We start from the raw sequence: 23047 nt of genomic DNA on the forward strand, positions 1-23047 counted from the left end.
CTCTTTAAGAAGTGAGACAGCCTATCCTCCTTTGCATCTGGTCAACCCCTCTCTCTCTCTCTCTCTCTCTCTCTCTCTCAAATACATATATATTCTGAACCACTGAATGTCTGAGTTGGAAGGGAGCTTGGAGGTCTTCTAATCCACCCCCCTGCTCAGAGCAGGAATCTGCCATAGCATCCCTGAGAGGTGGGATGCCCAGACCTTGTTTGGAAGCCTCTAGTGAAGGAGAGCCCACCATTCCATGAGGCAGACTGTTCCACTGTTGAACAGCCCTTGCAATTAGGCCTGGATGACACGCCTCTAAAACATAGGAAGCTGCCTTCTACCGAGTCAGACCACTGATCCATCTAGCTCAGTATTGTCTACACAGACTGGCAGCGACTTCTCCAAGGCTTCAGACAAGAGTTTCTCTCAGCCCTATCTGGAGACGCTGCCAGGGAGGGAACCTGGGACTATCTGCATGCAAGCATGAAAGGGCTCTTCCCAGAGTGGCCCCATCCCCCAAGGGGAATCTCTTACAGTGCTCACACGTAGTCTCCCATTCAAATGCAAACCAGAGCGGGCTCTGCTTAGCAAAGGGGACAATTCATGCTTGGTACCACAAGACCAGCTCTCCTCCCTAGACCAGATGATCTCTCCTCCTTTGATTAGCACACAACCCACTTGTGGTTCCAGACCCACTGGATGAAGGGATGAATGTACTCCACTGCTCTCACATAAGGATACTGAACTGACGGCCAGGCGACTTTCTAATGTGAAGCTCTGGTTCCGTTCATTTCCAAAGAGAACAAAAAAAGGGGGGTGCATGTGTGTGCTTTTCTGTTAATTGCTACGGTTATGATTTTGCAGCTGTTTGGCATCCTCTAATTGGAGTTGGCATCATAATTGCCATTTCCAAAGCAAGCATTCTGTGTTCCATGCAGAAGTCTCGTGCGCAGGGGCCAAGCCGGAGAGCTGTTTTCCTTTTCTCTCTCTTTCCAAAGAGCAAGACAGCCTCCCAGAAAAACGCTCTCTCTTGCAGCCACTGACTCAGCCTGCCATTTTCTCCTCATTCTTTTGCAAGCTTCAGATCAGACCAAGGAAGGCCTGACGAGAAGACAAGCAGCCCCAGCAGCCTCCTTGAGGTTTTGAAGCAGGCCCTGGATGATGTCAGGCAGGAGGCTGAAGGGGCCAAATGTGTGAACCCTGCAATTCTCAACCCACAGGGCAAGTTGGCACTATGGGTTCCCATCACTGGATCCCTTCAGCTGGATTCGGTCAGCCAATACTGATGTATAAAGCCACTGGATTACGACGAGCAGAAGAATCACATAATAGCTGGGGTTCTCAAACTTGGGCCCCCAGATATGGTCGGACCCCCACAATACCCAGCCACAAGGCTGGGAATCGTGGGAATTGCATTTCAGCAACATCTGGGGACCCACATTGGAGAACCCTTGGAATAACTGAAGCCAGCCAGCCAGCCAGGCCCCCCCCCCAAGAAAGAGTGCCTCGAAGGGAAGGGAGGGGCAAATAAATGCGCCTGTCTGGGGGTCGATCTATTTTTATTTCATTTATTAATTTATTTTATTGTTAGATTTATACCCCCCCCACACACACACACTTTCATTAAGAAAATCCCAAGGCGGCTCACAATAAAATTTAAAAACAAGATTATAAAAGAGACACATTAAAATATTGAGCTAAAAATATAAAAACAAATCTGACTTTAAAAATAAATTAAATCAAAATCTATGATGGCTCGGTCACACATGCAAGCAGCTGCCCTTGATGCTGCAGTCCACTCTGCACTGCCGGGCCCTCTCAAAGCAGGGCCCCCGACCACTGGGGGGTCTCAAACATGGGCCTCCAGAGGCTGCTGGACTACAAACTCCCATTGTTCTTTGGGGCTGTGGGTGACGGGGGCCGGGGCCAGCACCATCTGGGGACCCAAGTGGGAGGACCCCGGCCCTACTCCCGGTGTCATGGTCAGCCCCCTCCCAGCTCCCCCCTCGCCAGGCATCCTTCATCCACTCCTCATCTCAGCTCCTCTAGAGTTCCTGCCTCCAGCCAGCCCCCTTCCTGTCCTGTCTCCACCCCACGCACATTCACAGAGCCCCCCTCAACCGGCCCAGCCTGGCCCTTACACCAGTACGGAGGTCATTTGGGGCAGACCCCGCGACTTGTCATCCCGATGTTCCACCTCGCCAGCCATTGGGAGACCCACCGATGCTTGTCCACACAGCTAGTGTGGCAGTCAAGACACATCTGTTCACCCAGGCTTTTAATGAGATGCTGTTTTAATTGTGTTTTTAATCATTCTAACGTTTTAAATTCTAAATTGCTGTAATGTTTCAACCTTTCTATTTGTTGTTTTTATTGTTTTAGTGTAAACCGCCCAGAGACTTGAATTTTTGGGCGGTATACAAATGTGTTGAATGAATGAATGAATGAATGAATGAATGAATGGTGCACCTGCTCATAGGATGGCAGCACACAAATAAACGACATGACCTGGCCTGGGGAGGGGCCAAATGGTCAGAGAACTCCTTTCCGACCAACTGGCTTCCCTTACCTCACGAACACCCTGCCCCTTCTCCAAGGAGGTCAAAGCAGCCACATACACGGACTTATTTCAAAGCACAGTATCTTCTTAACAACCTGGAGAGGTTCAAATTCCAAAGAGCCGAGAGCCGTTTCGCGACAGGAAAAGCTACCAAAAAGACATTTGTGTTGAAAAGCAGTGCATTGATATATTTAGGAATAATAATCCGAGTGATACTGCCATAGGTGCATAGGTGTCTCCACCACAGAGGCAGTGGGGCAGGCTAGAGGCAGGAACTGAAGGAGGCCTTCATCATGCCTTGCAGGGATCCCACCCCTTCCTGCAATCCTAAGGCAGCTCTCTTCCTGAGGAGGCACCCAACCTGGTCTTCCCCTCCTCCTAAGCAGACCTATTAGGAGGGAAGACTGAGCAGCCAGGTAAGCGCTTGGCTACTGGATCACCTCATACATAGGAAAATAGGAAGCTGCCATATACCAAGTCTGACCCTTGGTCCATCTAGCTCAGTAATGTCTACACAGACTGGCAGCAGCTTCTCCGAGGTTGCAGGCAGGAGTCTCTCTCAGCCCTACCTTGGAGATGCTACCAGGGAAGGAACTTGGAACCTAGATACTCTTCCCAGAGCGGCTCCATCCCCTAAGAGGGGAATATCTTACAGTGCTCACATGTGGTCTCCCATTCAAATGCAACCACAGCAGACCCTGCTTAGCTAGGGGGACAATTCATGCTTGCAATGGAAGGAGCTGGAGGGCGGGGAGGGGACGGGATCGAAAAGCACCAGGTCCTCCCTTAGCAGCTCAGGACTCCTTCAAGTGAGCGGGCCGCTCTGGCTTCATCAGCTTGGGGGGTGTCGGTGGGATTTTTATTTATTTATACACTTATTTTTACACTTCTATCCCTCTCTTCCTCCGAGGAGCTCAGGGCAGTGTACATGGTTATTTTTATCCTCACAACAACCCTGTGAGGTAGGTTAGGCTGAGGGACACATGACTGGCCCAGAATCACCCAGGGAGTTTCATGGCTGAATGGGGATTCAAACTTGGGTCTTCCCAGTCCTAGTCCAACACTCTAACCACTACGCTATGCTGGCCATTGTCAGGGGCAGGGACCCAGTCCGGGACAGAAGCCCCCTCTTCCTCTGGCTTGGTCTCATCTGGGTTGGCACCCTGGTAAATCCCCCCAAACAGGAAGACGTCTTCTACCGAATCAGAATATTGGTCCATCTGGTGGTTCAAGACTGTTTGGCTGCAGCTCTCTAGGATTTCAGAGAGGGGGGAAAAGCCTTTCCCAGCCCTACCCGGAGATGCCAAGAACTGAACCCGAGACCTCCTGCAGGTAGGTCTGTAGACCCGCTCTGCCACTGAGCCAACAGGGGTGAGTTAGAAGTAGGGGCCAAGTGGGAGGGAAAGGCAGAGGAAGCCAAGGCTGAATGCCGACACATGAAGCTGCCTTCTACCGAATCAGACCACTGGTCGGCCCAGCTCAGTATTCTCTACCCCGGCAAATGCCAACCTGAGCTCTCCAGCAGTTGTTGGACTACAACTCCCATCACCCCCAGCTGTAATAAAATGCGGCTAGGCATGATGGGAGCTGTAGTCCAACAGCAGCTGGAGTGTCTCCGGATGAGTTAGTGAGTGCACAAGGTACCAGGGGATCCAAGCAGGGCACTACAGAGTCACGAGCTGCCTGGCTGGGCTTCTATACCTGTTGCTTCACATCCGGCACCGCCGTCTGAGCCACTCGTCAAGACAGCTAGCAGTGCAGCAGACTCCACTTGCCCCGACTGCTGTCCCCACACATATTTATACACCGCTCCTCAACCAAGTCCACGAAGCACTTTGCATGCTTTGCACCATGCAAGGTGGAGAGAAGGTGGAGAGAGAGCAATTCCTCTATCTCTTGCATAAGCCTAGAACCAGGGGTCATCCCATGAAACTGATTGCCACGAAATTTAGGTCAAAGAAACGGAAGTTCTTTTTCACACAACGCATAATCCACTTGTGGAATTCTCTGCCATGAGATGTGGTGACAGCCAACAATCTGGATGGCTTTAAGAGGGGTTTGGATAACTTCATGGAGGAGAGGTCTATCAATGGCTACTAGTCGGAGGGTTGTGGGCCACCTCCAGCCTCAAAGGCATGATGCCTCTGAGTACCAGTTGCAGGGGAGTAACAGCAGAAGAGAGGGCATGTCCTCAACTCCTGCCTGTGGCTTCCAGAGGCATCTGGTGGGCCACTGTGTGAAACAGGATGCTGGACTAGATGGGCTTCCTTGGGCCTGATCCAGCAGGGCTGTTCTTATGTACATATAAATGAATGAATGAATGAAAGGTGGCTCCCTGTCCCCAAAGGGCTCGCACTCTAGAATGAAACAGAATGCAGACACCAGCCACAACTACTGGAGGGATGCTGTGCTGAGGTTGGACACGGCCAGTTGCTCTCCCCCTGCTAAATATAAGAGAATCGCCTCTCTAAGAATGTGCCTCTTTGCTCACCTGGACATGCCCTTTTATCCCGACTCTACCTCCAGCCCAGCTCTGACCACGTTGCTGCCTCCACCCCGAGATCCTGACCCGCCTATTGGAACCTATGGCTCTAGTCCAGCTCCCCGGTCTCTCTTTGCTGCTCTGGACCTGGGTGTCTATCTGCCCTGACCCGGTCCTTCCCGCGGCACCACCCCACTAATCTTTGCTCGCTACTTTGGCCCTCGGTTTCGGCCTGACCAAGTCTGCATACATGCCTCTGGTCTTGCCAAACAATCGCTTGCAGGCCCGATTCTCCAGGGCCCTGACAGTGAGGGGATTTCAACCTGGATTTGGGCCTTTATCCCCGACGCTCAAATCACCCCATCCCACCAACTCTTCCTCCCTTGGCTTGCAGCGCCCATGTACTAGTTGCTACAGCGGTGGTAGCTCTGCCTGTTTTGGAATGCAGAAGGTACTCGTGTGTCATTACGCTATAATTTGTTGGAGTTCATTAGCCGTCTGCTTTAGGGCCCTTTGATCAGTAATCACTTGGTCACAGTGGCATTCTCATTGTTCCACACCAGGTGGTCTTGAAATTGTTTTGGTGCTAATAGAAAAAGCAATTTTTAAAGGACATTTCCTCTCCCCCACCCCTTCCATCCTTAATGGGAGAAAGATCTTGCTTCCCCAACTCACACGCCTGGCTCTAAAGCGGCTGCAATCACATAGTACCATGTAAAACAACAGACACTTGTTTGCAGCCCATAAAGTACATATTTCATTCCTGAGCTGCAGCGTCCAGTTTTAAGCTCCCTCCCAGAAATCAGTGTTATCTCCAGTTTTTTTCATCTGTGTGTGGAATGAGTTTTGTTCTGGGCGGGAGTGTCATGGCAGTGTAAGCGTACCTGCATTCAGAGTGGGGCCTTCCTGAATCAATCTGAGCGGGATCTAAAATTAACTGAGTGGACATCAGGAAATGTGTGGGTGTCCGCACATTCGCACGTCTTGGAGGGAACCGTGTCCCAGACACCTGGATTCTTCTAGATGTAGCTGTTCAGGATTACTGAACGGAAAGTGGAAGCATAGCAGGACTGTTTGGGAAATAAAATATTACACACACAAAAATAAAAATTCTGCACTGGTTCTGGTTACCTGTATATATTATTCAGATTAAACACTGAATATGCATTCTCCTATTTTGCATAATTTGCTAATGTGGAAATGTCATTAGGAGAATAAGCTACAAATCAGAAAGTCCTCAGGGCAAGATGGAAGTTCTTATCTGATTTATTCTGCTAAGGTCTATGAAAGGGGCAAAGATCTATGCAGAGAACCGGAGTCCACCCTTCTGACCCCTGGAAATCTGATTCAGCAAACCTCCCAATTTCACCAGCCATGACCCACATCCTGTCAAGCATCTCTCCACAGGCATAAGGTGGTCTCTGCTTCTCTTTCCATTCCCAAAGGACCCAAGTTCTAATCCCATGAGAGCCATTACTGGGGTCTGTGGCAGTCTTCCCTCTAAGAAGGATTCCCAGATGTTGTTGACTACAACTCCCAGAATCCCCAAGCACAAGCCATTGCAGCTGGGGATTCTGGGAGTTGTAGTCAACATCTGGGAATCCCTGTCAGAATGAACACTGGTCTGCAGGAGTTCTTTAGTAGGGGGCCTTGCCTCACTGTAGGAATGGGATCCTCACCTTGAAAATCAAAGGATAATTTTAACGAAGAGGACTTTTAATAATAACAACAACCAACAACTTTATTTGTTAGCCGCCTCATAACAAATTGTTCACTGAGAGGCTCACAACACAACATCAAACATTAAATAAAAACACACAACACATTAAATCATAACAGACCAAAACAGACTTTTCTCTCTTAAGCACTTCTATCAGAAATTACTGCCTTTTATTTCCATTCCCAATAACGAAAATATTAGTTTACTGTTGCCATCAGAAAGGATTTGACCAAATATGAATTCTGCAAGCTAACAACATAAGATGTTTGTTTTTTAAATGCAGCTAGACCTAATCTATTGCCAATTTTCATTTGGCATTTTCTCTCGCTGGTTTTATTGCGCTGTGCTTTTAATGGCTTCTTGCCCATTAACATGGGGCAGGTTAAAACTTGCAAATAAATAAGAATGAGTTTCCACCAACATTCCACCGACTGCAGTAAATTTCAAGGTTGGAGAAAAAGCAGGAGCAATTTGGAGAAGACAGTTAGGCAACCTAAGAAATCGCCTCATTTTCATGCACACATGAAGAACCTTTTATAGCTGCCACTCTCTAGAAGTGGAAGTGTTAACCATTTTTTTTAAGTGGGTATTTCAAGGATTATTATTTTTTTATAAAGAAACAAGGACTCAGCAGGGACTTTTGTGAATGCTCACTTTGCAGCATGATTATCAACTGTAACTTACTATACTGCTCTGGGAAAGCAATGTTTTCATTCACTTCTGTCCATGAATGGTGTGATGCATAATTAGAAACAGTGGTTCACATTCTGACTGACAACACATTGATGCGACAGGAGAAACAATGGTGATACTGAGAAGTTCAACTCAGTTATGTTGCTGGCTCATTGAAGGGGGCACATTTTGACAACCCTCCCCATCCCCGGGAAGCTCTCTGTGCCACCCAAAAAATATGTCCCTGAAGGCCATGCATCCTTTAAGGATATTTTTAGGTGACACAGAGGAAGGGGAGGTCACTGAAATACACCCACACACATGCACACCAACCAGCACTGTGGCTCTGTTAGTCTGGAACTCTTCAGAAGCCCTGGTACCACACTGGCACAGGTGCCTCATTAGTCAGCATATCAGCCAGGAAGATGAAATATACTAAAAATAAACTCATTTCATTTGGTGCGAAGTGCTAGATGCCAAAAAGGAAGAAACTGGCCCTGCATCTGGCCACAGCCTCATGTAAATGCTGCATTCTCTTTCTGAAACAAAGCACCATCTTCTCCTTTTGTTGAAAAATTTCCATATCCATCTCTTAGATTTAGAACCTGTCATATGTAAATGTCTTTAGCATGGCCAAAGCACTGTGTGCGTGCTGGCAGTCAGAACAAAATAATCCAAAAGCAAGGCTAGGTCAAATGGTACATCCACATCCATCCAAACACACATTTGACACAAAGGCTGTTGGTCTTCTTTGAGTTACATTCAGTGAAACAGGCACTTGGTGCACATCCCATTGAGAACAATGCTGTACACACAGCCTACAATGGGGTGCACATCCCTACACAAACTGGCATTATCATGGATCTACACTATTTAAATGTTATGCTACAGGAGAGATTCTCTTGAGTTCTCAGGCATGGGGACTAAAACTCCCCTCATTCCCAGCAACAATGGTCCTGTGCCACAACATCTACACCATGTCTGATCAAAATCATATGAGGACAGGATTATTTGCAGGACTCATCTCTTGAACAGTCGACACCACGCTCCAAGTGTGTGTGCATGTGTGCGTGCGCACGCACGCACGAGCGCATGTGCACTTAAATATATAATGAAGGCTTCTAGACACACAGATTTTGGATAACTAGCAGCTCAAATATCAATCTGCTCATCAACCATGCAACTTTACCAGATCAACAGGAGTAACACACATATATTTTGTTCAGAATCTTACATGTAAGGAAACTAAATTGGTTTTTTAAAAGCTGTGAAATATTCTACCCTTGAATGTACACTTCTCTCTCCATCTCTGTGCAAGACACTGGGTATATTTCATGAAAGTTGTCTTGTACTCCTCTCTCATCATTCCAGAAAGGAAAAGGATCACAATCTGCCGAGGGGTCTAACAGCAGCTTTATTACAGAACTTGGCCATTCATTGCAAGGTAGGGTGTGTGTGGGGAGGAGCAGATTCCACAGCAAAGAACTCTCTGCTGTAGTGAAAATGAAAACAATTTCTCACTTTTATACTGCACTATAAAAACTCCACCGGCACTCTGACAGCTGCAACCTAAATAACTTACCTGAGGCCCCCAAAACCAGTGTTTCTGCAACCGAAGCTATAAAGCTGAAACAGTCACCTTCCCCATTCAAGCTTTAAAAGCCAACACCCATTTACCACTGCTTTCTTAATTTCCAATTTTCTTTTTTGCTCGGAAGCTGCAAATTTTGAGATGTTAAAACATACTCGCATGGTGTTCCCAGTGTGTGTGTTCCTGTCCAGACATTAAGAAGTAGATAGAGCAGCCTCCCTCTGATTACAGACAGAAAAGGGGATGAGTTATTACAGCACCAAGCTGTAGTAGCCACTGCTTTCGTATGCACTAACTTACTGCTGCGGAGTACGGCTCCTCCTTCACCTCCTAAAGTCCAAATCTTTGCCCTGGATGGGGAAGGGCAAAGTCAGATTCCCCACCACGCCTGAAAGCTTACATAACTGAAAACGTACGAGAGCTGGTCATGTGGTAGCAAGCATGAATTGTCCCCTTTGCTAAGCAGGGACTGCCCTGCTTGCATTTGAATGGGAGATCACATGTTAGCACAGTCAGATGTTCCCCTTTGGGGATGGGGCCGCTCTGGGAAGAGCGCCTGCTTGCTTGCATACAGAGGGTCCAAGTTCCCTCCCTGGCAGCGTCTCCCAGATAGGGCTGGGAGAGACTCCTGCCTGCAGCCTTGGAGAAGCCACTGCCAGTCTGTATAGACAATACTGAGCTAGATGGACCAAGGGTCTGACTTGGTATATGGCAGGTTCCTATTGCCCTCCAAAAGCCTAGCTGTCCTGTCATCCCAGGGAAAAAGACATTGAACTCAGGTGAAGCCAAGGCTAACTGAGCAAGTGACCACAACACCTTTGAAGACTGGCTGAACTGCTCCCCTAACAAACTAGGGCTAAATCAGGTCAGTAGCTATTGGTGGATGGACACAACTTTGTATTTACTGGAAATCAGATCCGTTTCTACAAGTCTCTGATGGCACAGTGGCTGTTCCCACTTCCTTGCTATAGGGTACCTGATTCCACTCATGTCTCTGCCGATGATTGAGTCTATAAAATTCCCCCTGGACCTTGGACTCCTCAAACGCTGACCTCATATAGGCTTTGACCACAAACCTAGCACCATCAATGTACAGTCTCATGAATAAAGGGATTTCAAAAGCAACCTGACTGTACAATCTGCTTTGCTCCAAATCTTGCAAGGACTCCTGCTGGTCCTTGCTAAGGATACCAAAAAATACCTCTGCTCAAAGCTGGACCGTGGGACTAAACCAGCAGAGGAAAAGGTCAATTCCCACACTCACGTCATAGGCTGACACAGCTCCTTTACACACACACACACACACACACACACACACACACACACACACACACACCAACAACCCAGCTGAAAAGATCCTATAAGATCCAAACTAGGAAAACCATATTGCACAGACTGATGAGGATTTATAAACACACACTAAATCTGCACATTCTGTAACAACAACGACAGCAGCAGCAGCAGCAACAGGAGTGCTGAAGTCTTTCCATCTCTCTCTCTCTCTCTCTCTCTCTCTCTCTCTCATATAAAACATGAAAAATGTTGAATGGTTCTTACCACAATTGGAACGCCGATGTCTGGCCACAAGAGGTCTTCCGATGGAAGCTTGGGGGAATTCCAGACCACCACCACTTTATTCAAGTAAGGGAGGCCATTGAGCCGCTCCAGTGAGTTCATTAGTACTTCCTCCCGCTCGTAGGTCAACATGACTACCGTAAACTGCTCCCTGGGGACATTGCCCCCTAGCGCGGCTTGGAACTCCTTCCCTGAGCCACCGGCTCCTCCACCAATTGGTCGAAACCCAGTCCCAGACCCTAGAAACTTGGCTTCTGATGGTAGAACAGGATCAAAGGGTGTGTGGGGGAAAAGGTGGAAGGGCCCAGGCGCAGAATTCCAGTTTCTGTAAATATCCATTGCTGTGAGAGTAAAATTGCGAAGGTACTTGGGAGAAGAGTAGGGTGGCTCTGTTTCCACTGGCCCCAGGTCTAAGTCCCCATTGTCAGCCATGTTGGGATCCGTGCCTGCAGCTTTGCCAGACCGGTGAGGGATCTCCACTGCCGTCTCCTCTTGAATGGGAATGGCCGGGATTTGGATTCGAGTCCTTATGATGGCCAAGACTGTGCTGAAGACACTGTCCGAGGTGGAGAAGTAGGTCTCCCACAAAAAGCGGCCCTGTCTCCTCATGGCCAAAAGGTCGTTGTCAGAAATGCTCCGCAGAAGGAAGTGCACTTCTGTGATACGTGGCTTTGGTATGATTAAGGCTGCCTCGTTCCACCTGATCACATCATGATACGGCAGCTGGACTTGCTCTCCAAGGATCACCGGGATAGCTCCGACTTCCAGAGCCTCGAAGAGTCTCATTGCACACCCAGAAGAGATCACAAGGTGGGTGTTGCCGGGAGTGATTATCAGTGCAAAAGTAGATAGTTTCAGTAGCTCTAGTCTGTCTTCCCTTTCTCCACAAAGGGCCCACTCAGTGGGCAGGCTTGGCTTAGGCTGGTTCTTACAAGTGAATTCCACCAAGACAAAGTCCAGCTTGCTGTCTTGGACAGCTTTCAGGGTGGTAATGATTCTGTCGTCATAGTCTGCTGGGGCATTGCCTTCCATTTCTTCCTCGAATGAACGTATTTCTTGCAAGCTGGACCGGAGAGACTCTACCTTCTCACCCTGGAAACTGAATAGATATTTGCGTTTGACTGGCACCTGGGGTGGGATCTCTAGGAAATTCGGTTCAGACATGGCATGGACCAGAGGAGAAACCACAATGTCAAAACCTGGACGATACTGTACATCGAAAAAGGTGGACTGGGCGATCATGGCCCGTCCTGTGCTGACGTTGTAAAGGAAGTTCTGAGTTTCCGACTTCCTGGATAAATTAATGATGAGGTGGTTGTGCCCATCAGTTCTCCAGTATGGCAGAGTATGCAACTGTTGCTCTAGTTCAGTAGGTTTTGGCATTACAGGCTCCTGCATTTCTCCCACTAAGATTATGTATAAACAAGCAACGTTTGCATTTTCAGTAACATACACATTAGTTCGGACAGTGGACTCAAAGGCTTGTTTAATTAAAGGGTCTAATGAAGTTCCAAAGTGGAATTGGTCGCTGTTGTAGACGTACACGGGGAAGCCAGAGGTTAGCGGGCAACGTGAGTAGTCAAAGCAGTTGTATAGCCGGCAGTTCCTGTTAGATTTTGGCAAAGGGAAGTTAGAGTCATCCTTGTCTGGTAGCAGCCGAATTGGCAGAGAGAGCTTGGGCTGGTTCTGGGCCATCAGTTCTTTGTACGAATGCTCCGTCTGACTGATGACATTCTTCAGCTGCAGGAGGTCCTGCTTGGCGTTCTCTATGCTTTTCTTGCAGGCTTCGATCTTGAGGTTCAGCTTGGCAATCTCACTGTTCAGCTCCTGCCGCTTGGCTTCCAGCTGGAGCAATTCCTCGCTCACCGACTCTCGGATGCGGCACAAATCCTGGACGTGCTTCACCTCGCACAGCTCGTTGCCCGTGCGGGAACCAAAGATGCGCTTCCCGGCGTCATCCGCATCATCGATGGTGGTTAAGTAGTAGTGGGCGATGAGGGGAAAGAAGACCAGGATGATGAACAACGTGAAGCTCAGCCAAGTGAGTCGAATCCGACTGGACCATCGTAGCATCCAGGGCTGGCCTCCATTCCCCACTCCCCCATTCCGCAACATGGTATACGCAGTCATGAGTCCAAGAGCCGGTGCGCGCCCAATCACGTTGGATCAGTAGCCATACCCAAACCAGTTCTTTCCTTGGCAGCTCCCTGGAAGAAAACGTTATTGTGCCAGTCTGACAAAGGGCCAATAGAATGGAAATTTCATCTTCTCCCTGGGATGATGGATACAACTTTTGATCCGACTGGAACCAATTGCCAAACTCTTCCCCTTGACCTTCAGTTAACTAGGTGTTGCTAGGAGAGCTGGAGCAATGTAGTCATGGCAATAAGAAGTCTCCTCTGGGCCAGAGAAACACAATCGGAGCAAGCCAACCTTTATCGTCACTTTCCGCATTCTGTATTAGCATCCAATTAACAAGGCAAGCAGGAGGAAGCTCACATTTCAGTATCCCTTGCCGCCACTGAGCTGCCAGTAGACCAGCGACCCTAGAAGACAACAACAGTAGTAGTAAGACAATGCAAAAAGCAGCTCTTTTATTAAGCTATAACACAGGGACACCTTCTAAAGCAGCAAAATAAGAAGAAGAGCTAACTGTCCTATTTTCCTAAACAGAGTTGCGGCTTGCAAAGCCGAGCTAACCAGATACTGCCTGAGGCACGGTAAGATTTTCCTTTGTACGACTGAGAAAGTCACCCCTGCCAAGCCTGCTTCTTCCCAAGTATATCTCACCCCGCCAAATACTGCAATAGTCTCTACCCAGTATCTCCCTGGACCTGCTATCCATCCCTGCAGCTGGGAAGGGCGGGTGAAGATCCTCTACCAGCTTTAGAAGGAAACATTGGACAATTTATGTCACCGGACTTTAGCCATCTTTGGCAAATAAATAGAGCAGAAGAGCAGATGCAGACAGCTGAACTTCTTTCCCGGAATCTATTACCAACTTAAGCAAGTTTATCTTCCTGTGCCTCAGCCCCCATAACCTTATAAACAGAGATTAACAGAGGTTTCTGCCGCTTTGGATGCAAGTGCTGAAGGAGGGGGAAATTAGTCATGCTCTCTCCAATTCGGGGGAGGGGGGGGCAACAGCAACAAGAAAGCCTCAGAATAATCCCCTGAAATGGAGAGACAGTAGGCTGAAAAGTGCTTCTCCACACATGACAAAGCAAGCGTATAGAACGCATTGCTAGAAGGATGCTGTGATGATGGACACAAACCACCTTTAAGTAGCATTAGGATCAAGGGTCCCCAACCTGTGGTCTTCCAGATGTTGCTGAGCTCCCACCTGTTGATCTGGGGTTCAGCCACATCTGGGGAACCCCAGCCCCTGTATTAGATAAATACACAAAGTGAGGATTTGCTGGACTGTATCACTGATGTGCTACCTTTGGACAGCAAGAGCCCACAGAGACCAGCTCTTAGCGGCAGCCCCTCAGTGGAAGGAGTCCCTTCCCCTGGACTGCTGGTTTGACAACATGAAAGCCTGTATGCCTTCCAGAAGCATTGCAGCACCTGCCTAGTTGGGCTGGCTTTTAACAGTCGTGCACTGTAGACCTAAGGAGAGCAGAGCTGGTCTTGTGGTAGCAAGCATGACTTGTCCCCCTAGCTAAGCAGGGTCCACTCTCATTGCATTTGAATGGGGAAACTACATGTGTGAGCACTGGAAGATATCCCCCTTAAGCGGTGGAGCTACTCTGGGAAGAGCAGAAGGTTCCAAATTCCCTTCCTGGCAGCATCTCCAAGATAGGACAAGATAGATAGATAGATAGATAGATAGATAGATTAATAGGACAAGATTTTTTTTTAATTGAACCAACAAACTACCAAAGCATACAGTCCGTTGCCAAAGCACAATTATATACAAAGTGGTTGTTTGTACATGATATATCTACAAAGATTTACAACACAAGGATTTACAACACAAGTATATGCAGGTAGTCTCCAAGGTATCTCCAAGATTGGGCTGAGAAAGATTCCTGCCTGCAATCTTGAAGAAGCTGCTGCCAGTCTGTGAAGACAATACTGAGGGGACCAAGGGTCTGACTCACTGTATGGCAGCTTCCGATGTTCCCTGAACCCCCACCCCTACCCCACCCCCGGCCAGGACTCCAAGGTCTGCCCTCTCTGAAAAACCATCTTTGCTGCACGGACAAGCACAAGAGTATGCAATTAAGGAGACCCTCTGCAGATGTTGCAATGAAGGGTAGCAAGGTCACCAGTAAGTACGGAGCGCTGTGAATTCACAAGGCCGCCCAGTCCAGAGCATTAGCATAAATCTCAGAAGACTCCTGGGAGGAGAAAGGGGCACAGAGTCCGGGAAGGAGCAGCACAATTAGCTTCCTCGACTCCTGGCAGGTCAGGCTGTCTGTGCCAGGCAGAAGGGAGGAAACAGCATCCCCTGTGTTGGAAGGACACCTCTACACCTACGCTTGAATGGCTAGGTAGGGAAGGAAGCTGCCAGTCAAACTCTCTCCAGCCTTCAAATTGACACATGGCTATCACTGAGCCCCTTGGGTCAAGCAAGCAACCGCCAGGATGCCTCCCAGAACAGACTGGGCGGCCGGGGCCAGGGTGGCGGTTATCGGATGCCAAACGTGCACCGTGCCTAACTGGCCGAAGCAGCAGAACTTTGCAAGTGTCTGGAAGATCTGAGGTAGCTCTAGCAGCTGCCCCTCTGCCAGGGGAGAAGGCGACTCCTGAAAGGGAAGGGGATGCATCCAACTACCTCCCACAACTCCATGCTGGTTTCCTTCACAGCTCCCTATCACTGGTTACCCTCTCCAACGCCACCTGACATCTGGCTCTCAGGCAAAGAAGGGCAATCTCCAGATACCTCCTTAGCCTGGTTTCCCCAGGTGAGCCTCTTCCTTTCCTTTCTGATCACATTGCTCCGAGTCCATCCTTTGTACTCGCACCGCCTGCTAACTGAGCAATGAGGCACCTTTTAAAAGTGGCGATTCTCTTTCCTGAGCAGGGGGAGAGCAACTGGCCCTCTCCACCCCCAGCACAGCATCCCTCCAGGGGCTGTGGCTAGTGTCTATCCTATGTTTCCTTTTTAGATTGTGAGCCCTTTGGGGACAGGGAGCCATTTAATTTATTTATTTCTGAATGTAAACCGCTTTGGGAACGTTGGTTGAAAAGCAGTATATAAATATTCATTGTATTGTATTGTATCATAAGCTGGTTTTATCTTTTAATCGCTATATAGCACATGTAGAAGTTTTAGCCACAATATTTTCCACCGGCGAAAATTCTAAAGATTTTCTCTCTCTCCAAACACATTAATTAGCAACATAATGGATACAACATCAGTCAGATTGGACAGCTTCAAAGTTGTAATTATGTTTTCAGGCAACTTGCCCCAGGAAGCATGAATGCATAGATCACACTCACAAAGCAACTTGAGCAAGCTAAAATCCGTAGGTTGGTTTTCAGTGCCTTCAGTCTCGACTATATTTAAACCACATTAAATGTGCTTTGCTGAACTGTTTCCATAATTGGATAGTTCAGCTACTGTTGGCTATGAGAAAGATTTCTGAGATATTTATACAGAAAGCAAAATTAAGCATGACATATATTAAACTATTTTAAAAGCAATTTTAAGGAAGTCAGATATGTGACATCAGCTCCCAATCTATTTAAGGGACTGAGAAAATTCCAGATTTATTTCCCCCCCCAGAAAACCCACATTACTGGATACATTATTTATTAGTATTCTCAAACATTATGCTAGGTAGGAAATACAAAGGAATTCTGGAGCAAGGGTGGGGCCGCTTGCTTTGCATGCAGAATGTCCCACGTTCAGACCCTGGCATCTCCATTTTTTAAAAAAAGGATCTCAGGTTAGAAGGACCTGGGTACTTGAAAGCCCTATCCAGTTAACATCATCACTGGAAGCCCAAATGAGTGCCCAACCAGCAGGGAAGTGGGCGACTCTCAAGGACATTTTACGTATTCATTTTTATTGTATATCCCACTTTTTGTATACATAACTCAAAGAATTAAAATGATAAGCTAAATAAGAAAGATATTCACCAGCAAAATGAGAGACAAATGAATAAATATACTCACTGCAACCAAAGCATAAATCAACAACAACAACAACAACACGGCCACATCTGGAGTGCTATGTAGTTTTGGTCAACCCTAACCCTACCCTTATACAAATCCATATCATAATGCCCTTATACAAACCTATGGTGCTGTGTACAGTTTTGGTCACCATATCTTAAGAAGGATATTAGAACTGGAAAAGGTGCAGAAGAGGGCAACCAAGATGATCAGGGGCCTAGGGCACTTTCCTTATGAGGCAAGACTACAGCATCTGGGGCTCTTTAATTTGGAAAAGAGGCTACTAGGGTGAGACTTGGATAGCTGAGAATGTAGATGATCTGCAAGCTCTCGTAATGAAAGTCAAGGAGCACAGTGAAAAAATGGGACTACGGCTAAATGTAAAGAAGACTAAACTAATGACAACGGGTACAGCAACCAGCCTCAGAACTGATAATGAAGACACTGAAGTGGTGGATAGCTCCTGCCTTTGAGGATCAACTGTCAACAGTAAAGGATCCAGCAGTCAAGAAATACGCCATGGACTAGCACTTGGTAGGGTTGTAATGAAGGCTTTGGAAAGGATAGTTAGATGCTGTGACGTCTCTATACCTACAATAATTAGAATTGTTTGGACAATGTTTTTCCCCATGACACTCTATGGATGCAAAAGCTGTATTTTGAAGAAGCAAGATAGAAAAAGCATTGACGCTTTTGAACTTTGGTGCTGAAGAAGACTTTTGAAGATACCATGGACAGCCAGAAAAATAAACATTGAACAATCCAGAATTTTCATTCAAGGTAGAAATGACCAGGCTTAAACTATCATACTTTGGACACATTATGCGAAGACCCAGCTCCCTTGAGAAGTCCATAATGCTGGGGAAAGTTGAAGGCAAGAGAAGAAGAGGACGGCCAGCAGCAAGGTGGATGGACTTGATGACGACAGCAATGACTGCACCACTGAGAGACCTTAAAGGCCAAGTTGAGGACAGATCATCCTGGAGAGAATCTATCTATGTGGTCGCTAAGAGTTGACACTGACTTGATGGCACTTAATCGCTTAATCAATCAATCAATCAAAGGTGAGACATGATCAAGGTGTATAAAATTATTCATGGAGTGGAAAGGGTGGACAGAGATAATTTTTTCTCCCTCTCTCACAACACGAGAACCAGGGGTCATTCCATTAAACTGAAGGTCGGTTAATTTAGGACTGACAAGAGGAAATACTTCTTCACACAGCACATAATTAATCTATGGAATTCTTTGCCATGGGATGTGGTGATGGCCACCAGCTTGGATAGATTTAAAAGGGGCTTAAACAAAGTCATGGAGGACAGGTCTATCAGTGGCTACTAGTATGGTGGCTATAGGCCACCTCCAGTCTCAGAGGCAAGATACCTATGAATACCAGCTGCATCCTGGGGACCAACAGCAGGAGAGAGAGCATGCCTTTACCTCTTGCTTGTGGGCTTTCCAGAGGCAGCTGGTGAGCCGCTATGCAAAACAGGATGCTGGGCTAGATGGGCCTTGGGCCTGATCCAGCAGGGCTCTTTTTATGATCTTACTTACTTCTCAGATTTGCAGGCTGCCCCAAACCTCCGTCTCCAGGTGGTTGACAACAACAAATTAAAAAGAAAACCTTAAAACAACTTAAAACCACAGTCAAGTTAAAAAGCTCAGGTGACAAAATGAGTCCTTAAGGACTTTTACAAAGTTGTCAGAGACAAGGAGGCTCTTATTTCAACAGGGAGGGCATTCCAGGGTCTTGGGGTTGGCAACCGAGGCTTCGCAGATCATAGAGGGTTGGGGCCAGGAAGGCCTCCCTGGGTGGAGTCTTCCACACAACTGGCACTCATCTTGCGAAGGCCCTGTCCCACCTCTAGCTGGCAGGATGCACACAGGGCAGGACCTCAGGTGCTGAATGGAATGCACAAGTGGGCATGTGTGTCCTAAGGAACCCGGGCAATTTTGCTTCTCACAAACAAAGAATCAGCACCTTAAACTGAGCCTGGAGATGAACAGGCAGCCAGTGCAGGTCAAACTCCACCAGAGAAATGGGTTGCAACCTCCCAGCCTCAGCCAGCAATCTGACAGGAACGTTTTGAACCAGCTGGATTTCTGGACTCTTTTTTAAGATAGCCTAGGTAGAGCTCCTAACAGCAGCCAGGTCTGGAGACTACTAGTGCATGAATGACTGAGTCTCCCAGAGGGAAGCAAATCCTTGAACACTGGAAGGAGCTTGAGAGGGCTCCTGGCCAGAGCTCATTGTGCCCGAGGATAATGGGAGTTGTAGTCAATGTGCATCTGGGGATCCAAGTTGGAGAATCCCTGGATAAGGTAGCAAGTGATAGGAAAGGACTCTGCCTGGAACTCTAGGGAACAGCTGCCAGCCAGAGCAATCCTGGCTTAGAGGGACCAATGGTCTGACTCTACACTCAGCTGCTTTACATACTTCTGCCTTAAGAACATAACAGCAGCCCTGCTGGATCAGACCCAAGAATGCCCATCTAGTCCAGCATTCTGTTTCACACAGTGGCCCACCAGATGCCTCTGGAAGCCACAGGCAGGAGTTGAGAGCATGCCCTCTCTCCTGCTGTTACTCTCCTGCAACTGCTACTCAGAGACATCCTGCCTTGGAGGCTGGAGGTAGCCTGTAGCCCTCCAACTAGTAGCCGATGTTAGACCTCTCCTCCATGAAGATATCCAAACACCTCTTAAAGCCATCCAGCTTGTTGGCCGTCACCACAACTTTTGGCAGATAATCCCACAAGTTGCCTATGCGTTGTGTGAAAAAATACTTCCATTTGTTAGTCCTAAATTTCCCTGCAATCAATTTCATGAGATGACCCCTTGTTCTAGTGTGATGTGAGAGGGAGAAGAATTTCTCTCCATCCACTTTCTCCACACCATGCATGATTTTATAGACCTCTATCATGTCTCCCCGCAGTCGTCTTTTTTCTAAACTAAAAAGCCCCAGGTGTTGTAGCCTTGCTTCATAAGAAAGGTGCTCTAGGCCCCTGATCATCTTGGTTGCCCTCTTCTGCACCTTTTCCAGTTCTACAATGTCCTTTTTTAGATGTGCTGACCAGAATTGTACGCAGTACTCCATGTGTGGCCACACCATACTTTTGTATAAGGGCATTATAATATGAGCAATTTTATTTTCAATCCCCTTCCTAATGATCCCTAGCATGGAATTGGCCTTTTTCACAGCTGCTGCACATTGAGTTGACACTTTCAACTAGCTGTCCACCACAACCCCAGGATCTCTGTCCTGGTCAGTCACCGACAGCTCAGATCCCATCAACGTATACTTGAAGTTGGGGTTTTTCGTCCTAATGTGCATCACTTTACACTTGCCAACATTGAACCTTTGCCATTTGCATTTGCCATTTTGTCGCCCACTCCCCCAGTTTGGAGAGATCCTTTTGGAGCTGCTCACAATCCATTTTGGATTTCACTACCCAGAAGAGTTTGGTATCATCTGCAAATTTGGCCACATCGCTGCTTACCCCTACTTCTAAATCATTTATGAATAAATTAAAAAGCACTGGTCCCAGTACAGATCCCTGGAGGACCCCACTTCTTACTTCCCTCCATTGTGAAGACTCTCAATTTATCCCTGCCCTCTATTTCCTGTCCTTCAACCAGTTAGCAATCTTAAGTAGCTGAAGGCGGGGCCCATACAGTGGTGGCTCTTCAGTTATGGAACTGCCTCATCAATCAGCTCACTTGGAGTCAAATTTGATTATTTTTAGGTGCCAGATAAAAACTAATTTCATTCTCCCAAGCTCTTAGTCATTTTAAAAATAGGCTTTTGGAAGTGGCACTCAGTGATCTGAGGCTTTCAAACGACTTTTGAAATCTTTATTGCAGCTTAAACATGCCATTGGTTTTGTCTGTGTTATTGTGGTTGCTTTAATTTGACTTTGTAAACTGCCTTGGAAACTCTGCATGCACGGAGGCAGAATAAAAATAACCTAAATAAATAGAACACACACTTCCTACAAGGGCTAAGAAGTGATTTGGCTAAATCTCCCCTCTCCTTTCTTGGTACCAGCTCCTATACCCAAGACGGCAGTAAGAGAGCATCTATTTTCACTGGGGTCAGAAACAGCATTTGGAGGCCAAATTGCTTCACCCAACTAATCTGGAAGCAGGAAACCACACGGCAGAGGTTTAGAAGGAGCCCTCGGAGACCGTGCCAGCTGCAAGTTGCCAGATTTCATAATACTGCAACGTGCTTCATGTTACAAAGACAACTCCAAAATGTGCAGAGTGCCTAGGAAATGACAGCCACAGGGGTCTCTCCGTTTGCTTCTCAGCAAGTACAACTGTGGCTCTAGCTGGCGAGGACTTCGAAGAGACCAAGGAGGGAGTGATTTGTTGTTAGACCAGAAAAAAGGAGCTATGATTCATAGCCCTAAATACCATCTCGAAATGGACAAAATACAGAGAGGGAGGCAGAATCTGAACATACTGCATTCACGTGAACGCAAGACCAGATTTTTATCCAAGTACTTTGCTGTTAGAAATTGGTGGGGGGGGGTTGTCACCCTATATTCAAAGTCCTCTTCTTTGTGAGTTAATACAGGTATGAACTGTATTAACTTCTATTTTAAAATGGTGAGGGGTCTTAAATTCAGAGCTGCCTTGTATTCGGGTATATATGGTAAAAGCCTTTATCTAGAACAGGGATTCTCAACGTTGGGTCCCCAGATGTTATTGGACTTCAACTCCCAGAATCCCCAGGCAAAGGCCACTGGGCCTGAGGATTATGGGAGCTGGAGTCCAATAACATCTGGAGACGCAACGTTGAGAATCCCTGCTCTAGAACATCCCTCATTCCCACACTGCTCACTTTGGGCAGGCAAGCACAGTCTGGCAATTCTGTGTGTGCTGCAAGTTACTGGGCCCTCCCAATCGGTGCCCCCATCCCTCCATGTGCAGTGACAGCAAGTGCAACTACAACACACACACATCTGTGTGTACCTACATACACACCTGCTGCCCATAATCCCATAATTATGATGCCCATAATGTAGCTTATGCTGCCGGTCAGATGCAGTGATGTATGTAGAGAAAATCTCCATCACTATGTCAACCCCACCACTGATGTCTTTGCAGGTAAATCTTTCTGCCTCCGCTGCAAAATGCCTTTGGGGGTGGGGGCAGGGAAGGACCCACCAGCACTAGTATCGCTCTCCTTCTAGCAGGCATTGCAAATTTGACTATTTCAGAAGGCTTTGGAGCGGGGCGGGTGGGGGGAAAAGAGACAGAGGCTGGCTGGTTTACTGCTGCCTGTGCTGCTATATTTCTTTATTCATGATTACTGTTGAGATTTACCATTATACCACTGAAACAGACAAATCAGTCAGGACAAACTTAATTTCAGTGGGACTTAGCATGAATCCTGCTCATCGCTTCTTGATCTAGGCAACCTGATCCAGCTAAATGACAAAAACAAACCACTTCGAGAACACAGGGAGCGGCCTCCTGCCGAGTCAGACTCTGGGTCCATCGAGCTCTGTCCTCTCTACCGGGGCTGGCCGCAGCTTCTCCAAGGTTTCAGGCAGGCAGGCGTCTTTCCCAGCCCTCCCTGAAGGTCTCCTGGATGGACCTGGGACCTTCTGCCTGCAAAGCCGAAGCCCTAGCACTGAGTTACTTCTACTGAAAAGCAGTATGCAAATATATATTATTATTATTAATACTCAGAGGCCTCAGTCATAGGCTGGTGCAGTTGCTGGATATCAAGCTTTTCTTAGAACGAATACAAAAGCACAAGACATTCTGTTATTTTTTCAGTTCAAGCCAAGAGAGGTCCTTCCATGAGACAACGTAAAGCGGCTGCCTCCAGCAGTGGGTTATTCAGGCGCCAGCAAGATTTATCTACTTATTTTATTGTTAACTTTGTATACTGCCTTTCATTAAGACAATCCCAAGGCCATTCACACACAACAATTAAAACAAGACTATAAAAATACACAATTAAAATATTAAGCTAAAATATAAAAACATGAATCTGACTAAAAATATTTGAAGTACAAGCATAAAATAACCATACAAAATACAATACAGAAAGAAGCAGCAGCAGAGACAATCATATAAAAACCTAGGCAAAAAAGCCAAGATTTAACATGCCTTCTAGAAACTATGATGGAGACGGAGGAGCGAAGAGCCACTGGGAGAGCATTCCAGAGTCTGGGGGCAGCAACAGAGAAGGCCCTGTCCCGCGAGCACGACAACCGAGGCCCCCTCGTTGTCGTCAGCTGGAGCAGAGGCCCCTCAGATGCTGCCCGCCACCCCTTCTGCCGCCCTCTGCCACCCAAGCCCCCGCTTGGCAAA

The 23047-nt window shown here is 47.3% G+C and overlaps 1 protein-coding gene across 8 annotated transcripts in view; it reads right to left on the minus strand.

Annotated features, from left to right (window-relative positions):
• Positions 1–23047, minus strand: part of EXTL3 (exostosin like glycosyltransferase 3) — a 210974-nt gene that overhangs the window by 50924 nt on the left and 137003 nt on the right. For all 8 annotated transcript variants that reach the window (XM_053249147.1, XM_053249160.1, XM_053249169.1 and 5 more), the window contains one exon: positions 10571–13134. In XM_053249147.1, coding sequence (XP_053105122.1) covers positions 10571–12718 — 2148 coding nt within the window. In that variant the 5' untranslated portion in view covers positions 12719–13134. The remainder of the gene's footprint in view (positions 1–10570; positions 13135–23047) is intronic.

Source organism: Hemicordylus capensis, chromosome 1, assembly GCF_027244095.1.
Source record: "Hemicordylus capensis ecotype Gifberg chromosome 1, rHemCap1.1.pri, whole genome shotgun sequence".
NCBI lineage: Eukaryota > Metazoa > Chordata > Lepidosauria > Squamata > Cordylidae > Hemicordylus > Hemicordylus capensis.